Here is a 16,772-nt window from a genome sequence, read left to right on the forward strand (position 1 = left end):
ATGAAGTCACCAGTCACCGAGTCGCCCCCTCCGGAGGCAGAGAAGCTTCCCGTCACCGAAACAAGTTCAAGCGCTGCTTCACCGAACCTACGAGGAGATGACGAAGAAGCTACAAGCGCTGAGCCAAATGCGAATAGCGTCAACACAATCGTCGATGATGCTGCCGAGCCGGAAAACGAGTTCTCTGTATGGTGGTCGGACGACCAAGACCCGGAGAACCCCATGAATTGGTCGAAGAGTCGCAAATTAGGCATCATCGCGACCCTTTCATTCATTACCTTCCTCACGTACGAAGAACTTTCCGGGGAATGACCCTTCGCCTTTTCGCAGTGACTAACCTGACCTTAGGCCCCTGGCGTCGTCGATGTTTGCGCCTGGTATCCCACAAGTCATGGCCGAATTTGGTGAATCCGACGATTCGATCGCAACCTTTGTTGTCTCCGTTTTTGTCCTCGGCTTTGCCTTGGGTCCTCTCATTATTTCACCGCTCAGCGAGTTGTACGGCCGCGTCTACATCTATCACGTCTGCAACGCCCTTTTCGTTGTTTTCTCTGCTGCTTGCGGACTTGCGGCCAACATCGACATGCTCATCGCTTTCCGCTTCCTGGCTGGTTTCTCTGGTGTCGCCGTGATTACTTGCGGTGCTGGATCCATTGCGGACATGATGCCCGTTGAAAAGAGAGGCTTCTACATCAGTATCTGGAGTCTCGGACCTCTCCTCGGCCCCGTCGTAGGACCTGTTTGTGCTGGTTTTCTTGTAGAGGCCAAGGGATGGAGATGGGTCTTCTGGATTATTACCATCACCGTGAGTGCACATATCTTCTCGACTATCTTACTTCAACGCAATGAGTGCGCCAACTAACGTTTCACCATAGTCTGGAGCAGTGACCTTGGCCTCCTTCTTTGTTCTTCGCGAGTCTTATGCACCGGTACTCTTAGAAAGAAAAGCCGCCCGCTTGCGCAAGGAGACTGGTAACGAGAAGTACCAATCAAGGATGAAGAAAAAGGGAACCCCGCGCCAGATCTTCCTTACGGCCATCATCCGTCCTGGCCGCATGTTCTTCCGTTCGGCAGTCGTCATGATTTTGTGTCTTTATGTCGCCATGCTCTACGGCTTCCTGTATATCCTCTTCACCACCTTCACCTTTGTATACCGCGACACGTATGGGTTTGGTTCTGTCGGAGCCGGCCTTTCTTTCATCGGAGGTGGTGTCGGTAACATTCTCGGACTCGCCTACGTCGGAACCTTGTCGGATAAGATCATCCAGAGACGGCAAGCCGAGGGCAAGGACCCCAAGCCGGAGGACCGCCTGCATCTCATCCTCACAGTCCCCTCTTCACTTACGATTCCTATCGGTCTCATGATGTACGGCTGGACGGCAGACAAGCAGCTTCACTGGATTCTGCCCATGATTGGCACCGGTATAATGGGCTTCGGCTCGATTGGTATTCTTATGACGATCAATACGTACTTGGTCGACGCATTTACGCTCTACGCCGCCTCCGTCACTGCTGCAAATGCCGTGTTGAGAAGTTTGCTGGGCGCTCTGCTTCCTCTCGGAGGATTGCAGTTGTACAACAAATTGGGTCTTGGATGGGGAAATACCCTGCTGGGACTTCTGACACTCGCTGCTGCGCCAGTGCCATGGATTCTGTATACTTTTGGAGAGAGGATTAGAAGAAGCCCAAGATTCCGTCAAGACTTCTAGACTACATAGACCAGCGCATGTTGTTCATCCACTTACTTGGGGAGCTTTGCTTAGTATATATTCTGCTTTAATGAAATTCGCAAACATCTTACATCCTACATGAAGCTTCTGTTGAAAAAGCACAGTACTTTATAAATTCGGTCCTTAGAATACAGTCAACATCGACTTCGGGATTACCGTCAGTCTAATTAATCCATGCTCTGCTCCCATCTTGGAGCACCTTTCTCTTTCTCCGGCCCCCGAAGATAAGGAAGCCCAGACGTTAACTAGAATGTCCCGGAATCTTTGGAGAAGACACTGGAGCCCTTGCCGCAATCTGAGGAAATCAGGGGCAGAGAAGAGACGCTCGTCGGCGAAGAGGCGAGCTACGGCCAAGATCGCGAGGAAGACTATCTTTACTGAGGAAATTCATGTGACGAAATGAAATATTTAATGACCCGAGCAGTGTAGTAGTCTGAAAGAATGGCTAGATTTACGTTGTCGCCCATCGGGCGTGAGTTTCTCCACGATCCAACCGCGATTGTAACCGAACTAGATCTAATCTATCTCGAGACCTCTGCCCTTCATCGGGAACTTTAGGCGGGAATACAGGCATCGCAAAAGGATTCACGATGGGCTTGTAGGGATAGGTATTCTCAACAGAATTTGCCTCCACCCATTTGGATATGGCGTAGAATCTGTAGTTGTCGGCTACCAGGTGTTTATTGTCAGTCGCCAAGAGGTCCGCCATTTTCAAGCAGAGAATATTGAAGCTTACAATTTTGTTACGTATACTCGCCGGTTTTGAATTGACGATCGTAATTGGCTAGTTCCTTAGCATTGTCGATACCGTAGGCTTTGTTCTCTCCACGGCCGTCACGGTAGTCGACGAGGAGATCTCTAACGACTGGCCCCGACCCCGACGATGGTGTGTTCATGAAGTAACCCATATGCGTCGCCTCATGTAGCCAATACCCTCCTCTAGCGTGCTCCCGGTTCGTCAAGTTCAGACGGTCTTCTGCGGTTCTCTCTGTGTTCATGTATCTTGTTAGGTCGTCCCAATCCTTCCCCAGGGTGGTGTACTTCCTACAGACAAGCGCCCGCGTATAGCGGTTCTCGTCCCATTTCCAAGTTATCAAAGCAGCGGGACCTCTATCAGAAGGATTTTACTTGTCTCCGCAGTAGTCTCCGGGGTCCCCAGAGCCATCGCCGAGGCTACATGAGACCTCAATCCACAGGTACTGCCACGAGTCAATATAGTTTGGAGGGCCCAACATCTGTCCACCAGTGAATCCACATTTGCGACGTGTAGTAGAAGATGTTCTGAATCTGCTTCTTCTTTTCGTCAGACAGTGTCTTTTGGTCGCCTTGTCCGAAGAACTCATTGATGCCCTGGCTGTTCCAGTCGATATTGCTCGATAGACTGTCCATCAAACTCAGACGGTCGAAGTCACGCCAGCCGTTCTTGATATTGCTAAACGTACCAGAATTGCACTGATAGAATCTGAAGAGGCGAGTCTCGCGCAAGTTCTCAACAGCAATGTCGGACCCATCGTCATTCTAAGGGGCGGGTATGGTTGGTTGCTATCCTGGGCATACACAGGAGCATAATCTCAGAGGATGAGCGGGTCGTTGGTAGAGTATGATGATAATCCAGGTCCACTGACGGTCCCATCATGGCCGCCACTTCCTTTACATTCGTTTAAGTGCGTGTAGGCTGCGTTCATCGCAGGGTCCACTTCGATGAGATCAGCTCGGCTTAGTCCGCCGAGATTCGCGAAGTACTGAGGTCACATGCGTCAACAAGTTCCATTCTTGATATAATTGTTTTGATCATGGGCTGAAACGCCTTCTGTAGAGGACGCCACGGTTCGTCCCGGAGAAAGAGGAACCCCCCGCTGCACCACCACTCTGTTAGCCATTGTTCTTGAAGACTGTGCTGACTCCAGTATATTTGTTCATCCAGATGATGTCAGCTCTCCCGGAGTTCTCCACGTCGGCAAAGCGTATATTAGCACGATCCCATGACTCTGCGAATTTGATCTGGCCAGCATCGAGAAGGCCGCCCTGTCTATTGAGCCAGGCAGTCATGCCGCCACTTATCTCACTGCAAATAGGGTCGGCTCGCCCGTCACCACTGCAAGAAAGTACGTTAGTTTCGATTTCGGCTTGCTGGAAAGTGATACTGGGGAAGCGCTCACTCAATGTCTGCCAAGCGCATGCCCCTATCAAAGATACCCGCACCCCAGCCCTCTGTGCAGCCAGTGTTCGCAACAACGCCCCGGTTGCTGAACGTGAGTGCCTTCGCGCCAGCATCGTAATTGTTCTCGTACAATGTCAGAGTCCCAGTAGCCTTGTTTTGGACAAGCACATCACATCCTCCGTTCCAGTGAATACCTGTTCGGGGCCCAGGCACTGTCAGCGTGATCGAGGTATCGTACCATCCTGCTTGGATCCAACCATGTTAACTTTCCAGCCCTCAAACCTTAGTTGTTCGCGCAACGCCTTGCGGTAGCCGTTGTTGTCACTCGACGGGACGCCTCTGGTAATTGATGCGCCGAGAGGAAGGATCCGCAAGTATAAATCCTCGGCACGCTTCTTGAAAATGTGGGTGTCATTGCCAAAGGTGTCCTCGTTGTCCGGGTGGTTCGTCCACGTCTCATTGCCCGCCAGCATAAGAACGTCCGTGGCGTAGGAGCCATTTCCGTACAGAGACGGTCCGTCCGGTGGTGACCAAGAATCTGCCGCGGCAAGGCACTTCAAAGAAGCAAACCAGAAGATAGGGTGTAATCGACGCATGGCTAGATCGCTTCGTACAACTCGCAGATCACTGGCAAATAAGAAAGAGCCACTAAACTGGAGGATCGAAGCATCCATTACTGATATTTGATGGTAGCGGTGCCATATTCTCTCTTTATGGATAGCGAGTTGACGATCTAGACCAAAACAGGTGTGAGGAGACTTACCGCGTGAACATAGCTATTGCCGGTTCTTTTCGTCGGTATTATGATTGATATACGATTTAAATGAATCCCACAGGATTCCATAGACTTCGCTTATTCCTTGGATTCTACAAATAGCGAAATTCTTCGGAGATTGGTACACAAATGGTAAGGCGTTGACAGAAATCGGAACCGACCATCCTGTCTCGTACGAATGTGACCATCACCCGAGAGTGTGATGAACTAGTGCTTATCATCCGTCTTCACATTCTCACGTATCGTAAGCGAAGCCAAGCCGTTGTATTCTCATATATCGTAAGCAGGTGAGAAGTGTTGCATTTTCATGTATGTAAGCATGGTCGAGGGGTTTTCCATCCACATCAATTCCTTTAATGCTTGTCAAAAACCTCATAGTCTAACTCATCAGAAAAGATCACTTAGGAAGGCGAGGTCTCAGCTCCCCAATGAGTAGGCCCAAAATCATGAAGTAACAAGTTCTGAGGGATGTTATTGTATCAAGGTTCGCTACGTTGAGTTATTTTGCTAAGTCTAAAACTTAGTCCTTATTCGTAAACAAATGGTACCCTGGCAATCTTACTGCACTTTACCTAAACATGATTTAACTCCGCTTTCTCTACGTACATCATAGTAAATATCTCCCTCGGCCTAACCCATTCAACTTCTTGCGCCCTCTCCAGGCGGACAAGCAGCTGTGTTTGGTAACACATTAGTAGCCCCTGAGCCATCAAAGTAGCAGGTGCCCAAGTCATTTTGGCAGGGAGAGTCTGGGCCTGGGCAACACCACCCGTATGATTTCCACTCGTAGTTCTACAATTAGGTGTCAGCTAGATACCTAGACTCATGAGCGCCGAAAGATAGTTGGGTCCCGTTACAATCGCCTCGATCACAAGAAAGAAGGTTTACTCACATAGCACGGAACCGGAGATGGCGCAGCACTAGTTGAAGCCGGCGCGGCAGACGTGACAGTCTCAACAACCTCAATTGTGGTCTCAGGAGATGTTGCGGTAACAACTTCCACGATAGATGACCCTGAGGATGACTCAACAGCTGTCGTGATTGGTGCAACTGAGCTCCAGGAGGTGCTCGCTGGTACCGAGCTGGTTAGTGTAGGTGGACTAGAGCTAGAGCTAGTACTAGAGCTCATCGTCGTGGTGGTTGACTCCGCTCCTGCCCCGCCTCCACCTCCACCGCCGCCACCAACTGGGGGAACGACGGGCACACCACCAACTACAGGAATAGCAATCGGAGCCACAGGAACATACGGATTTCCATTAGCATCCACAGTGGTATAAGTAGCTGTTGTGTAGCTCGTAGACCATGAGACGCCGGAAGATATGGTCAAGGAGAAAGTTTCGGACGAGACAGATGTTTGAGTAGATTCTCTTCTGCTCCAAGTACTCCTGGCACTCGATTCAGTAAGCTTTGAACCTGTGCTAGATACTGAATTGGAAGATGTTTCTCTCGAAGTAGTTTCCGAGGAGGTGGAAACCGCAGTACTGGAGAAAGATGTACCAGAAGTGAGTGTTGAGGACGTAAGTGCGCTGGAACTGAGGCTAGAGCTAAGGCTGGAACTAAGCGTGGAGGAGCTCTGGGAGCTGCTGGCCTGAGAACTTGAGGACGAAGACCCACGAGAGCTACTGCTGCTAGAGGACGAGGCGGTGCTGGAACTGGATGACGTTGAACTTCTGCTTGAAGACTTGCTAGAGCTGGAAGACCGCTTGCTTGAGCTTTTCGAACTTGAAGACGTTGAGGACGATCTAGATGACGTCGTATTGCGGTATGTTGTGGTGGTGTTGGTGAAGAAATGAGTTGAGAATGTGCTTGGACCCGTCGAGTTGAAAGACGGTGGGGGAGTAACGGTGGGATCCAGGGGACCTGTTTGACGCGGCATCAGGCCATGCTGCCGGTGGGCGGTACGTTCGTAGTGTTCGGCTCTATCCAGCAACTCATGAGCCGCTACCGCTTCGTTATGGTGTCGAGCCTGCACTGAGAGTGCCGCAGCGAGACATGTCAAAAGAGTGAATATTTGCATCTTGCAAGAATGGCAACCAAAAAAAAAAAAGAGTGACTATAGAAAATACGAGCGAGTGTGGGAGTTGAGCGTGCCAAGACATCACGATTCACTGAGCAAAGGGCCAACTACGCCCTTTTGTATGCCAATGGTATGGCATTAGTACCTTCCATATCAAGAAGCTTAACGCAGGGCTGAGATGTCAATAGAGTGCTCAGATCCACTTGCATCCCACAGAGCTGGCTCGGCATCAAGACAATTTTCTTGGACGGAGCGGTAATGGCGGCAGAGCCCCTGATTCACGGAGCCTTCGGTTCGTGTTCCTCGCCGACGTGATGAGTCCGCTTTTCGCTTCCGCGGGCCGCCGAGAGCTATGGACTAAACCCGATTAATAGACGCGGTAGCATTGTGTCTAGAACTCATCCGATCAAGCGCTGCAATGCTATGGGTGCCATGTGCTTGGCAGGAGGTAAGGCTGGTGCTCGAGTCAGTGACTTTGAAACTCCTTCTTAATATCGCCGTGTAAAGATAGTGCCACGACCCATTCGCCCCTGTCTAACAGAGAGGCTGCTCAGAGTGTGTGGATCTATAGTTGTCCTTTTATCAATGTAAATGTCCAAGCGCCGTTTTGGCGTGCGGCCAGAATCCGTATAGATGATGATTTCACTGGCTCGGGATTTGAACAGTTGTCCGTCGCGATCTTCCAATTTTCTGAAGAACCAAACTTAGCAAACAAGAATGCAATCCAGTGCACCAAGCAATCAATTCCTGCGCCGTTCCACACTTGCAAATCTACAGTTAGCCCAAAAGTCTCTATCGAGAAAATAATCTAAGCCAGTTCGCTCTAACACATTCCTGTACCTGATAACTTTTTTTGCCTCAACACCATGCATGGTTCTTTCTATGTAGACTCGGGTATGGCGGTGTACCCAGCGGGTTGTGTACCCCAAGCTGCAATGAACTTTCTTAAAATGTTCTCAATCTCCCGATACAGCAATTCCCTTTTACTGTAGATTGCTTCGCGGTTCTCATTTGACAAGTTCTCGCCACCTTCCTCCACGAGGTTGTCCGAGACGACGTGTAAATAACCGAACTTGACACGCACGTCTTTGGCTGCCTGTGCCATATGCCATGTTTCGCAGTCAACCCAGGAACAAGTCTCTTGCCATTGCTGTAACCATTGTTTAGTCTCGCACAACGGTGACGGAACCGAAACATGCGTCCCCATACTACCACGTCAGAGTCCGATGTGAACTCTCGCAGAGGGTTATCCCACTGTATATTACATCCGTCTTCCCATGAAGAATTATCTCCAGTAGCGATCCATCTGTTCGCCGGAAAGGTATTTGCCAGACACCCAACTTTGCTAACGTAGATGAGGCACTGTACACTTGAGATCGTGCGAAGTGCAATAACCAAAGACCCTGCAGCTTCGCTCCAGAGACCCTCTCTTCACCCCAGCAGGGTGATTCTTTTGCCACCTTCAGACACAAAGGTATACCAGTCAAATAGCCCCTTTGGATGTTGTGAGCCCCATGTAATTCCGGGAGCGAGTTGAGTCAGTCTGTGAACTTCACCGAAAATCACAACATCTGTTGCTCCAACTTCTGGGAGATTCGATTGCCAGAGGGCATCCTGGCTTGCCGAATCTGCCGGTAAGATCGTTTCTACCCTGGTAGCTCTGTTTTCGAATTGCAGGTACGTCGATATCACTCTGCTGTAATGTTGAACAAACGCCCGACATGGAAAGCAATGGATTACTAATGTCGAGTCGTCGATAATTGTCGCTGTCGGGCGCCGAAAGTTGAACAGTGTGGGCTGCTTCTCAAATTCCCAGGATGATACTATTGCGGGCGGGTCTCTTAGAAGTGAGCCGGTGACTCAAATCGTCTGCCATCCCAGTCGTTTGATATCTTGATGAATTCTTTGATATACGTACTCCCGTAGAGAATTTCCCATTGAATGCCCGTTCAAGACTCGAGTGTTGTGTTCTTCCAGAGCATGAGTGCTAGGCTTTTTCGGTGTTTGGGGATCATGCTCCTCAGGGGCATGAGAGGATATCTCTATTAAGTTTGCTGCCATCGATATCTGTTGAAAGCGCCAAATGAGCCATTGTGAAAATCAAGAATTCGAACGCCTTAAGACTCGCTGGGTCACCTTTTAGTAGCAGTATTCTATTTCATCACCTGGCAAACGGGCACAAACCCTTCCCGTCTTCATCTTTGAATGTTCAATCGACTATTCAAGATTCTTTATCCCATTTAGAAGCGGCTGTCTGCCCTTAGCACTAGGCTGAACTCGCAACTTGTAAGATCTGGTCTGCTGGGCCATTGGAGGCTGGTGCTTAGCGTATGAGAACATGAACTAGAATGACAGTTTGCTTTGTCCCTCCGCCTACCTTACCGGGTAAATGTGGCGGGAGAAAACCAACGGCGGTAAGAATTGAAGCGCTGTTCAGGTCAATGGAACAACAAAGCCACCTTCCTCGGCGCTTGCAGCGCCAACCAACTCGATGTTGAAATTATTTGAACCAAACCCTACCTGCCGTGGACCAAGTCACCACCGCCAGCAACATTCGAGGTTTCTATTGAAGAAAACTCCGTGGTAGGCGAGAAATTAAAATTTTAAGAATGACTAGCTATTTTCCAAGGCTCGAATCTTTCATCTGCCCCTCATTAAACGTTGTCGAGGCGGCACTCGCGGACCACGGATCGCTGTCCAAGTCGCTACCATTCCGCTCGATCGCCGTCTCCAAGTAATAGTGGGATGACTTCCCCTCACTCGGCGCCGAGGACTCTATCTCAAGCGAATCGAGCCTGACGGGCTTCTGGGCCGCGTCCTTGGGCCACGACTGGGCGCTGGCCTGGTGAGATCTCGAGGGGTGTGAGCCAATGTTGGCCATTGCGAAACCATGCCGTTGCTGTTGCTGGTGAGTCTTGTCGCCAGCGGACGTGGGCCTGCTGCTCCATGTCCGTGAAGACACGAGGACCAGCGCTTTCACGAAAAGCGGCCGGAGGGCTGGGAGACTACTGCACATGACGGCTGCGTTGAGCTCAGCACAGGACCAGTCTATGACGCCGACGTAATCCCCTTTTAATTTGACATAAGTTAGCACGGGAGTCTGATGCTGACTTTATGGGGGTGGCTATAAATGACGTACACGTAGGGTCGAATGTGTGAGCAAAGGAGACCAGCTGTTTGAGTCGGATCATGCTGGCAACACATGCACTAGTTGGCCGCCGTGTCAGCTTCCATTTTTCTACAGGCAACATCATGGACGATGGATACCCACAAGGAGCCTAGGGCGAACATGCCGAACAAAGCAGCCTTCTTCTTCTTGTCTAGCTGGAGCCTCATAAGCTCCGGAACGGGGAGGGCAATAAGGACAATGTCCTCGAGAATGCTGCAGGCCGCACCGCCGTAGCTAATAGCCGAGATATTGAGGCACTGGCTCGGGATAGCCCGGTTCCAGATAGACTGGATCGGGGTGCATTGAAAGATGATGAGAAGTAAGAACAGAAGGCTGCGCGTGGTGAGAAAGATCAAGAAGATATTGGTCTTGAGTCGGAAGGTTTTGCCGGTGAAGACGCGATAGTAGAAGCAGGCGATGGAGATTTTGGCAAATCCTCTACACGAGAAGGTGGTTAGTTGTCGTCTTCCTTGTTGTTTGTTAATAGTGGGCTTTTGACATACTGCACAAATATGTAGAGCATTTGCAACACATAGATGATCTACATAGTGTTGTGAGCAAAAAACAAAAAGAAGCTCAAAGTGAGTTGCACGATCTCATACCTGCAGGATCATCTTACTATTTGCAGGGTCGATGTTCCAATAGTGGTGACCGAACCCCAAGTCTCCATCTAACCAGTCATTCAGGTAAGCATGTACACCTCTGGTAGATTCGGCACGGGGAAGGAGTAGCATGTACTTGCGTAGCCGAGACCGGATATTACTATCAATATTGCCTGCAAGTAAGGTATTAAACTGATTGTTGTTATCTACACACTATAGAAGATCGCAGACTTACCATAGCCATCAAAGCCGCACCGTCGTCCCACCATAACCGACTGGCGACTTGTATGCGGGCAACACATCGAAGGAGCACAACCACGAGAGTCATGGTAGGGAGGGCAACGGAGAAGAACTTGGCAGGTCGCGCTTGCTCTTCAATGGGGTAGTTCTTGCACAACTCTTGGGAGACGTTGACGGTGGCTTCATGGGTTCTAGTCAGCCATAACCGCGTGAAGCAGAGCTCCAGCATCTTACTCTGACATACCAATTTGATCGTTGAAGTCGCATGACTGCTGTACACACTGCGAACTGCGGGCCTGCAATGGAATGTCGGTGCAGACGCAGTCTGTTATCTTGTCAATGGGGCAATGGGCGGAGCGGTATCCGTCGAGGAGGCATCCTATCTGTGATTCAACAGGAAGGTCAGAACATCTTCTCTTGCGGTCTTGATAGATAGGTGAACCTACTGCGCAATGTGGGACTCTGGCCATGAGAGTTGTCAGAGAGGACGAGTTGAAGCCGGATGTGGACGCCGCCTGTGCCACTGCGGCCATGAGCAGCACAACACCGATCCTCATGATTTGTTTCATCTCCGTGATGAAGGACAGGCACTTCAGCGTTTGACCCGGCGTGGTGGATAATCGAAGACCGCCCCTCTTTCCTTCCCTTTCTTGAAAAAGAGGGACTCAAGACCGGGCACGGCAACATCTTGTATCGGAGCCGGGGGTCAGGGGTTCGAATTGGGAAAACACCAGACGAACGCGGGATGCCTTTGTCGCAGTCTCTAGGCTAGCGCGTTAGCGATCGAACCATGCACTCAGCACTAGTCGCCGGGACAAGAACGCCACAGAACGCCAATCCGATGGGATGAGTGAATGAGCGTCTGAGCGATCTCAGTCTGGATGTGACAGGTCCCTAGGATCGACCCTTAGATTGAGTTCGACCCTTGGTACGAGCACGAATGATCTCGTCGGCTTAATGGCCAAGGAGAATCCGAGCATACAAACGAGCATTCAACATAGTATTCAGACCAGGTTTTAAGTATCTAGAGGAGAATTCAAGTGTCCAGAGGAGCATGTTGTATAGACGATATATTGTTGATACTACCTGAAGCAAGAGTCAAATTGCTTCAGGGTGATGAGGATGAGGAGGATGAAAATGGTGGTGGACATTTCTAGGAACTCTTAGCCTGGTCCCGTGACGCGACAGCACTGCAGCAGTTGACCACTTGCGTTTGTCTCAGTTCGGTCAACCAGACGACCGGTTGCCTTTTCGGAACGCGTTTCCGAGCGAAAGCACGTTGGGAATGTAGGTCGTGCTGGAAGGGGATAAACCAATTTCCTCTGGAGAAGACCTTGGATTTTGAGTTCTTGACCGTCACCGCGCCGGCCTATTCCTACGTCTTGCATACCTTGTAGAGCGGTCTGTGCCAACTTTGGGTATCTGGGTAGTGATATCCGTATACTCTTCTAGCCAACGAGAGCCTTCAGCCACAACTCTAAACTTTCCCGGTCCAGGTGCGCACGAGTCACAGAGCGCGCAGTAACCCGCCCGCGCGGCACCCACAACGCAGGCCCGGCAGTCAATGGCTTAGGTCCCAGTTGCCTAACTATGTTTCAGACTGTCTATTCTTGATCATACTTAGTTCCAGGCGGAATTATCTAGTTTCTATTGTAATTATAAACGATTGCGATCGCGTTCAAGCAATTCCGACCGTGGGTAGGCAAACTCGGCCGCCGTGGGCAGTCACGACCGCAACTGCCGTGTATGGCGCTGACCGCTATGTGATCGTAGTGGCGGGAGGGTTCGTATGGAGAAGTGGTCCCAGCTCAAAACCCCCGGAAAGTGTGGTTGCGGACGATAGCTCCAGCGTTATCACATCACTAGCACGCAACGTACCTACTTTAGCTAGGCGAACAAGGTAGAGCTAAGCCCACTGAGGCCAAAATACCCTTGGCAGCTGTAGACACCAGCCTGAATGGAGTCCGAGTTGACATGCTTTGGTGAGACTTGGGTGAGACCTAGCCAGGTGACTGACGCGAAGAGTCCAACAAAGAAACATCAGCTCATTCGGGGGGCAAGTCTTTAAGGAATTCAATTCGCGACTTGCGCGAAGCTAGAAAGTACCGAATGTTTCTCCAACTTTAAATCGCATAAAGGTTAGAACGGGGCTGGACATGCGCGATATATGATGGGTTTTGTTGAGTTATTGTTTTGTACAGCTCTGCTAGCGAACGCGTACAATCATCACCGCCAATGGCCCAACCGTGGATTATAAATCCGCCCTATGTTACGGTTCACCTCGATCTACCCCTACAACTCCCTAAGAGCCGAGCTAACTCTTTCTGTCTCCATGACCGACACCACGATCGTGGGATTTCTCTACTTTAGTCTTCCGGAGCTCTAGGCATTGGGCTCTCTGAGACGCAAACGCTTCGGACAGCTTTCCCGATTCATTGTAATCACAGCTCGATCTGAACTAAAGCGACTCCCGTGATCAAACGATCTCAAGCTTTCTCTTGCCGGGCTGCTGCAATGTCCCCATAACTTGCGCAGCCTTAATTCAATCACCGACTATGTCCATGACCACCCTTTAACCGACCTCCTACTCGCATTCCCACAGAGAGACGCAGAGCATCTTGTCCTATGTAGCCTGCCAGGCGAAAGCTATGTTTCAACGTCCTTACTGAATTCCATTCCTTGGGTCAACGATGGGAATTTCGAGTCGATCCTAGTCACACGAAGAAAACAAAAGAGCAATTATGAATCAGAAACAGCACCATGCGATGCGCTTCTTCATCTCGATTAGGCCCTGGCGAGTTGCGTTGAAGAGGGGTGATGGAGGATAGTTATTTGTATGGATGGCCCTGCGAAGGCAAATATGGACTGACTTGACGGCGACTAGTGTTCTTTACTTCCCCGAAGTGCTGTTCAGGTCACTGACTCAAGAAAGCCCGGCACTTGGACGTCGACAACACCGAATGATCCCACAGGCGCCGACAATATCAAACTTTTTGATATCCCTCACATGAACATTCTGTTGAACTAAAGGGCCCAACAGTGGTTCACAGGGCCTCTCCGAGCATTAAGTGTATACTAGGGACTGTCGCCCACCTGCATATTACTTGTCCGGTTCAGGCCATAAACCAGCAATCACACTACCCGTACCTTCGTTCGACACATCCCTACATTTAAGGAAGCCATTAAGTGAAGCATACTCCCAGGAATTTATCTCGATGGCGCGAAGCGACTCCTCATGCGATTTACACAGGTACAGAAGACGGCACTGCACACGGGACCGCCCACCATGAAACTCATTCACATGACAGAAGAAGGGCATACCACTGCTTCTTGTGTTATTGGTCGAGATAACACTCGGATCTTGACAAAGCCATGCCAATATTCGTTATCTCGACGCGAAGAGCAATAATTCACTCACTCACCCCATTGATGAAATCTTTAGACCATGTAAACATAATAATCACATCGAATCGACTGCAAATGATGGAAGTGGTAATTTCAAAGCCTTCAAAGCCAGAAATGTAAGTCTGTCTTATTCTGATACTATCGCATTAACAATGAAGAAAGGGCCAAGGTAAAACATCAAGCTCCACCTCCCGCAAGATAATACGTTGAATGTCGTGACATGATAGCGAATGTTTCCTACCGCAATGAGTCCAGGAATCATTACCGGGAAAATTTCAGTTAAGAATGTGCGCCGGAAGTACGGTTACAAGAGGGCGGGATAGGAGAAGAAATTGACCGTGTGTTTACGCAAAATTCGGCATTCATCATTTCTCAAGCTTTGATCAAGCGATTGAACATATATCTGTCCATTTTCAGACATCTTGTCCGATGACTTCGATTCCATTCATAATGTCAGACACAAAGAGTGCCGGTTTGGATTGTTCAAATCTTTGATGAAATCCGTAATTATTTCAACAACGGGATGACGTGATTGAGTCTCACATCCTTCGATCATCTTCGAAATCCTAACCCCACAGTTTACGCCCGAACCCGGACCCCCGCTCGCGACTCGCGATTATTGATGATGCGCGGATTTAACCTTCCAGTCCGCTTGCTCGATTACTCAGCGGAATAATTGCCTTCTGAGCCTTTACAACTGCGTCCTGTTCAGTATCACATCAACCACATTCATCTCTACAGACAAATCAATTCATCTGTTATCGAAAAAAAAAATGGCTCGAATCCTCATCACAGGCTCTTCTGACGGCCTAGGCGCAGTCGCCGCCCGCACCCTCCTCAAGAACGGCCATCAAGTCGTCATTCACGCCCGCAACGCGCAACGAGCCGAAGATGCAAAGACGGCCGTACCAGGCGCCGAGACAGTCCTCATCGGCGACCTCTCCAAGATTGCAGAGGTCAAGAAGCTCGCCGAGGACGCCAACAATCTGGGAACATTTGACGTCGTCATCCACAACGCCGGCCTCTACCGCGGGCCTTACCGCAAGACCGATCTCGGACTGCCAAGCTTGACTGCTGTCAACGTCTTTGCGCCCTACATCCTCACGTCCTTGATCAACAAACCCAAGAGGATCGTTTACATCTCTTCCGGTTTGCACAAAAATGGCGACACCAGCTTCAATGACCCGACGTGGCGCGAGCGCGGAGAGGGAGGGTGGAATGAGACGCAGGCGTATTGCGACTCAAAGCTGCACGTCACGACGTTGGCCAACGCCGTCGCTCGTCTGTGGCCGGATGTGAAGAGTAACTCGGTTGATCCTGGTTGGGTGCCTACCAAGATGGGAGGTTCCAGCGCACCTGAAAAGGCAGAGGATGGAGTGGCAAGTTACGTTCTGCTGGCGGAGGGAACTGGTGGTGGAGATGTTACTGGAAAGTACTTCAAGCCTCCCGGACAGGAAGATACTCCCGCCCCTTTCACAAAGGAGGAGAAGAGACAAAACCAGCTGTTGAAATTGCTTGAGGAGGAGACTGGAATTAAGATTCCCTTCGCCTAAATTAGCGTGGTCAATTCACACTAGCAGATATGGCTTGGTCCATGATACCTAATCCAATATGACTGAGAACGTCGCTTTTGGCATGATGTGACTGATTGATCCTAAATTTGGAGAGCTTAAGGGTTCAATTGATGGTACCGTAGCACTGCGGCGTGTGCTTCTCTGATCTTGGCTACTCGGCGAATATTGACGATCGGGATTCTCCCGAAGACAGCGTAGCAATGGCCGGCGACTCCCCGGCCGCTCGTCCGAGCCGCAAACGCGGCTCCGCGGCTATGTGACTCCCAAAGAAACGCCAATAGTCCGGTCAGGGGGTATCGAACTTCGCAAAGAGCTTGGCGTGCTCGAAATTCAATGAGTTAGGACAGGAAGGAACGCCGAAATCCCACAATCTGGCAGCCAACCCCACTCAAACCCCCCAGCGCCGGTGTGTCTCTGCCGATCTCGGCGCCGATGGCGCGGGACACCTCCGAGAGCTTCTAGAACAATAGGAGTGGATAGCTCTTTGATAGTATGAGATCCGCCACAGAATCATGTCAATCTTCAATTTGACACGTAAATACGAGAGGAGAACCTCAAATTGTCGTGGTGCTTACGGGCCCGGCGAACGCTAACTGACGCCCAGTATATTGTGCAAAGTTAGCGACCGTCCGGTCCCTGAGCGAGTGGAGCTTGGGACCGTTGCTAAGAGCAGATAAGCTAATTCCAAGCCAATGGCGGCTGGGGTTTGCCCATGGGGGCGGGTCCTGTGCTTCTTAGTGCGTAGGGTCTTTGAGGAGAATCATTCTCGTCCTGTGTGGTTAGCAGCGGCAGCCGGGGAGTGAGAGAGAGGGGTGTGTGGGTTTGTTTCCCCCTAAGGGTGTGCTGCACGCTTGCCATTGCCGTCTTGGCCTTTTTCGATGTGATGTCACGGTCACAACGATAAGTACGCACAATTTCTGATATCCCATCGTTTTGCTGCCCAGGGTTCGTCTCATTTGGGGGTGACGACGCTCGGTTGGGGAAGCTGTCACTTAACAGGTGAATTATGCGGCCAGACTTCGGCGTATTCAAGAGCTCACAATAGGCTTTTGTCAGATATCTCTGCTGGTTTCAGGGTAAGAAGAAACGTTGTTGGCCA

At 50.3% G+C, this 16,772-nt stretch overlaps 4 protein-coding genes across 4 annotated transcripts; 2 read left to right on the forward strand and 2 right to left on the reverse strand.

Annotated features, from left to right (window-relative positions):
* Positions 1-1,709, forward strand: N0V96_003076 (uncharacterized protein; the record flags this gene model as incomplete). Its single annotated transcript, XM_065756730.1, has 3 exons — positions 1-287; positions 349-730; positions 876-1,709. The coding sequence occupies 3 exons, from the start codon at positions 1-3 to the stop codon at positions 1,707-1,709; spliced, it is 1,503 nt and encodes a 500-aa protein (XP_065614497.1).
* A 764-nt stretch (positions 1,710-2,473) lies between these two features.
* On the reverse strand, positions 2,474-4,487 carry N0V96_003077 (uncharacterized protein; the record flags this gene model as incomplete). Its single annotated transcript, XM_065756731.1, has 5 exons — positions 2,474-2,803; positions 2,964-3,248; positions 3,356-3,472; positions 3,797-3,825; positions 4,130-4,487. The coding sequence occupies 5 exons, from the start codon at positions 4,485-4,487 to the stop codon at positions 2,474-2,476; spliced, it is 1,119 nt and encodes a 372-aa protein (XP_065614498.1).
* A 4,813-nt stretch (positions 4,488-9,300) lies between these two features.
* Positions 9,301-10,923, reverse strand: N0V96_003078 (uncharacterized protein; the record flags this gene model as incomplete). The annotated part of the gene is made up of 5 exons (XM_053189764.1): positions 9,301-9,752; positions 9,823-9,890; positions 9,955-10,290; positions 10,356-10,393; positions 10,690-10,923. 5 exons carry the CDS (start codon positions 10,921-10,923, stop codon positions 9,301-9,303), a joined length of 1,128 nt encoding a protein of 375 aa, XP_053052687.1.
* Positions 10,924-14,872: 3,949 nt separating this feature from the next.
* Positions 14,873-15,652, forward strand: N0V96_003079 (uncharacterized protein; the record flags this gene model as incomplete). Its single annotated transcript, XM_053189763.2, has 1 exon — positions 14,873-15,652. One exon carries the CDS (start codon positions 14,873-14,875, stop codon positions 15,650-15,652), a length of 780 nt encoding a protein of 259 aa, XP_053052686.1.
* Between the last annotated feature and the right edge of the window lie 1,120 nt (positions 15,653-16,772).

This window comes from Colletotrichum fioriniae, assembly GCF_027942845.1.
Source record: "Colletotrichum fioriniae strain IMI 355084 chromosome Unknown scaffold_3, whole genome shotgun sequence".
In the NCBI taxonomy this organism is placed as follows: Eukaryota; Fungi; Ascomycota; class Sordariomycetes; order Glomerellales; family Glomerellaceae; genus Colletotrichum; species Colletotrichum fioriniae.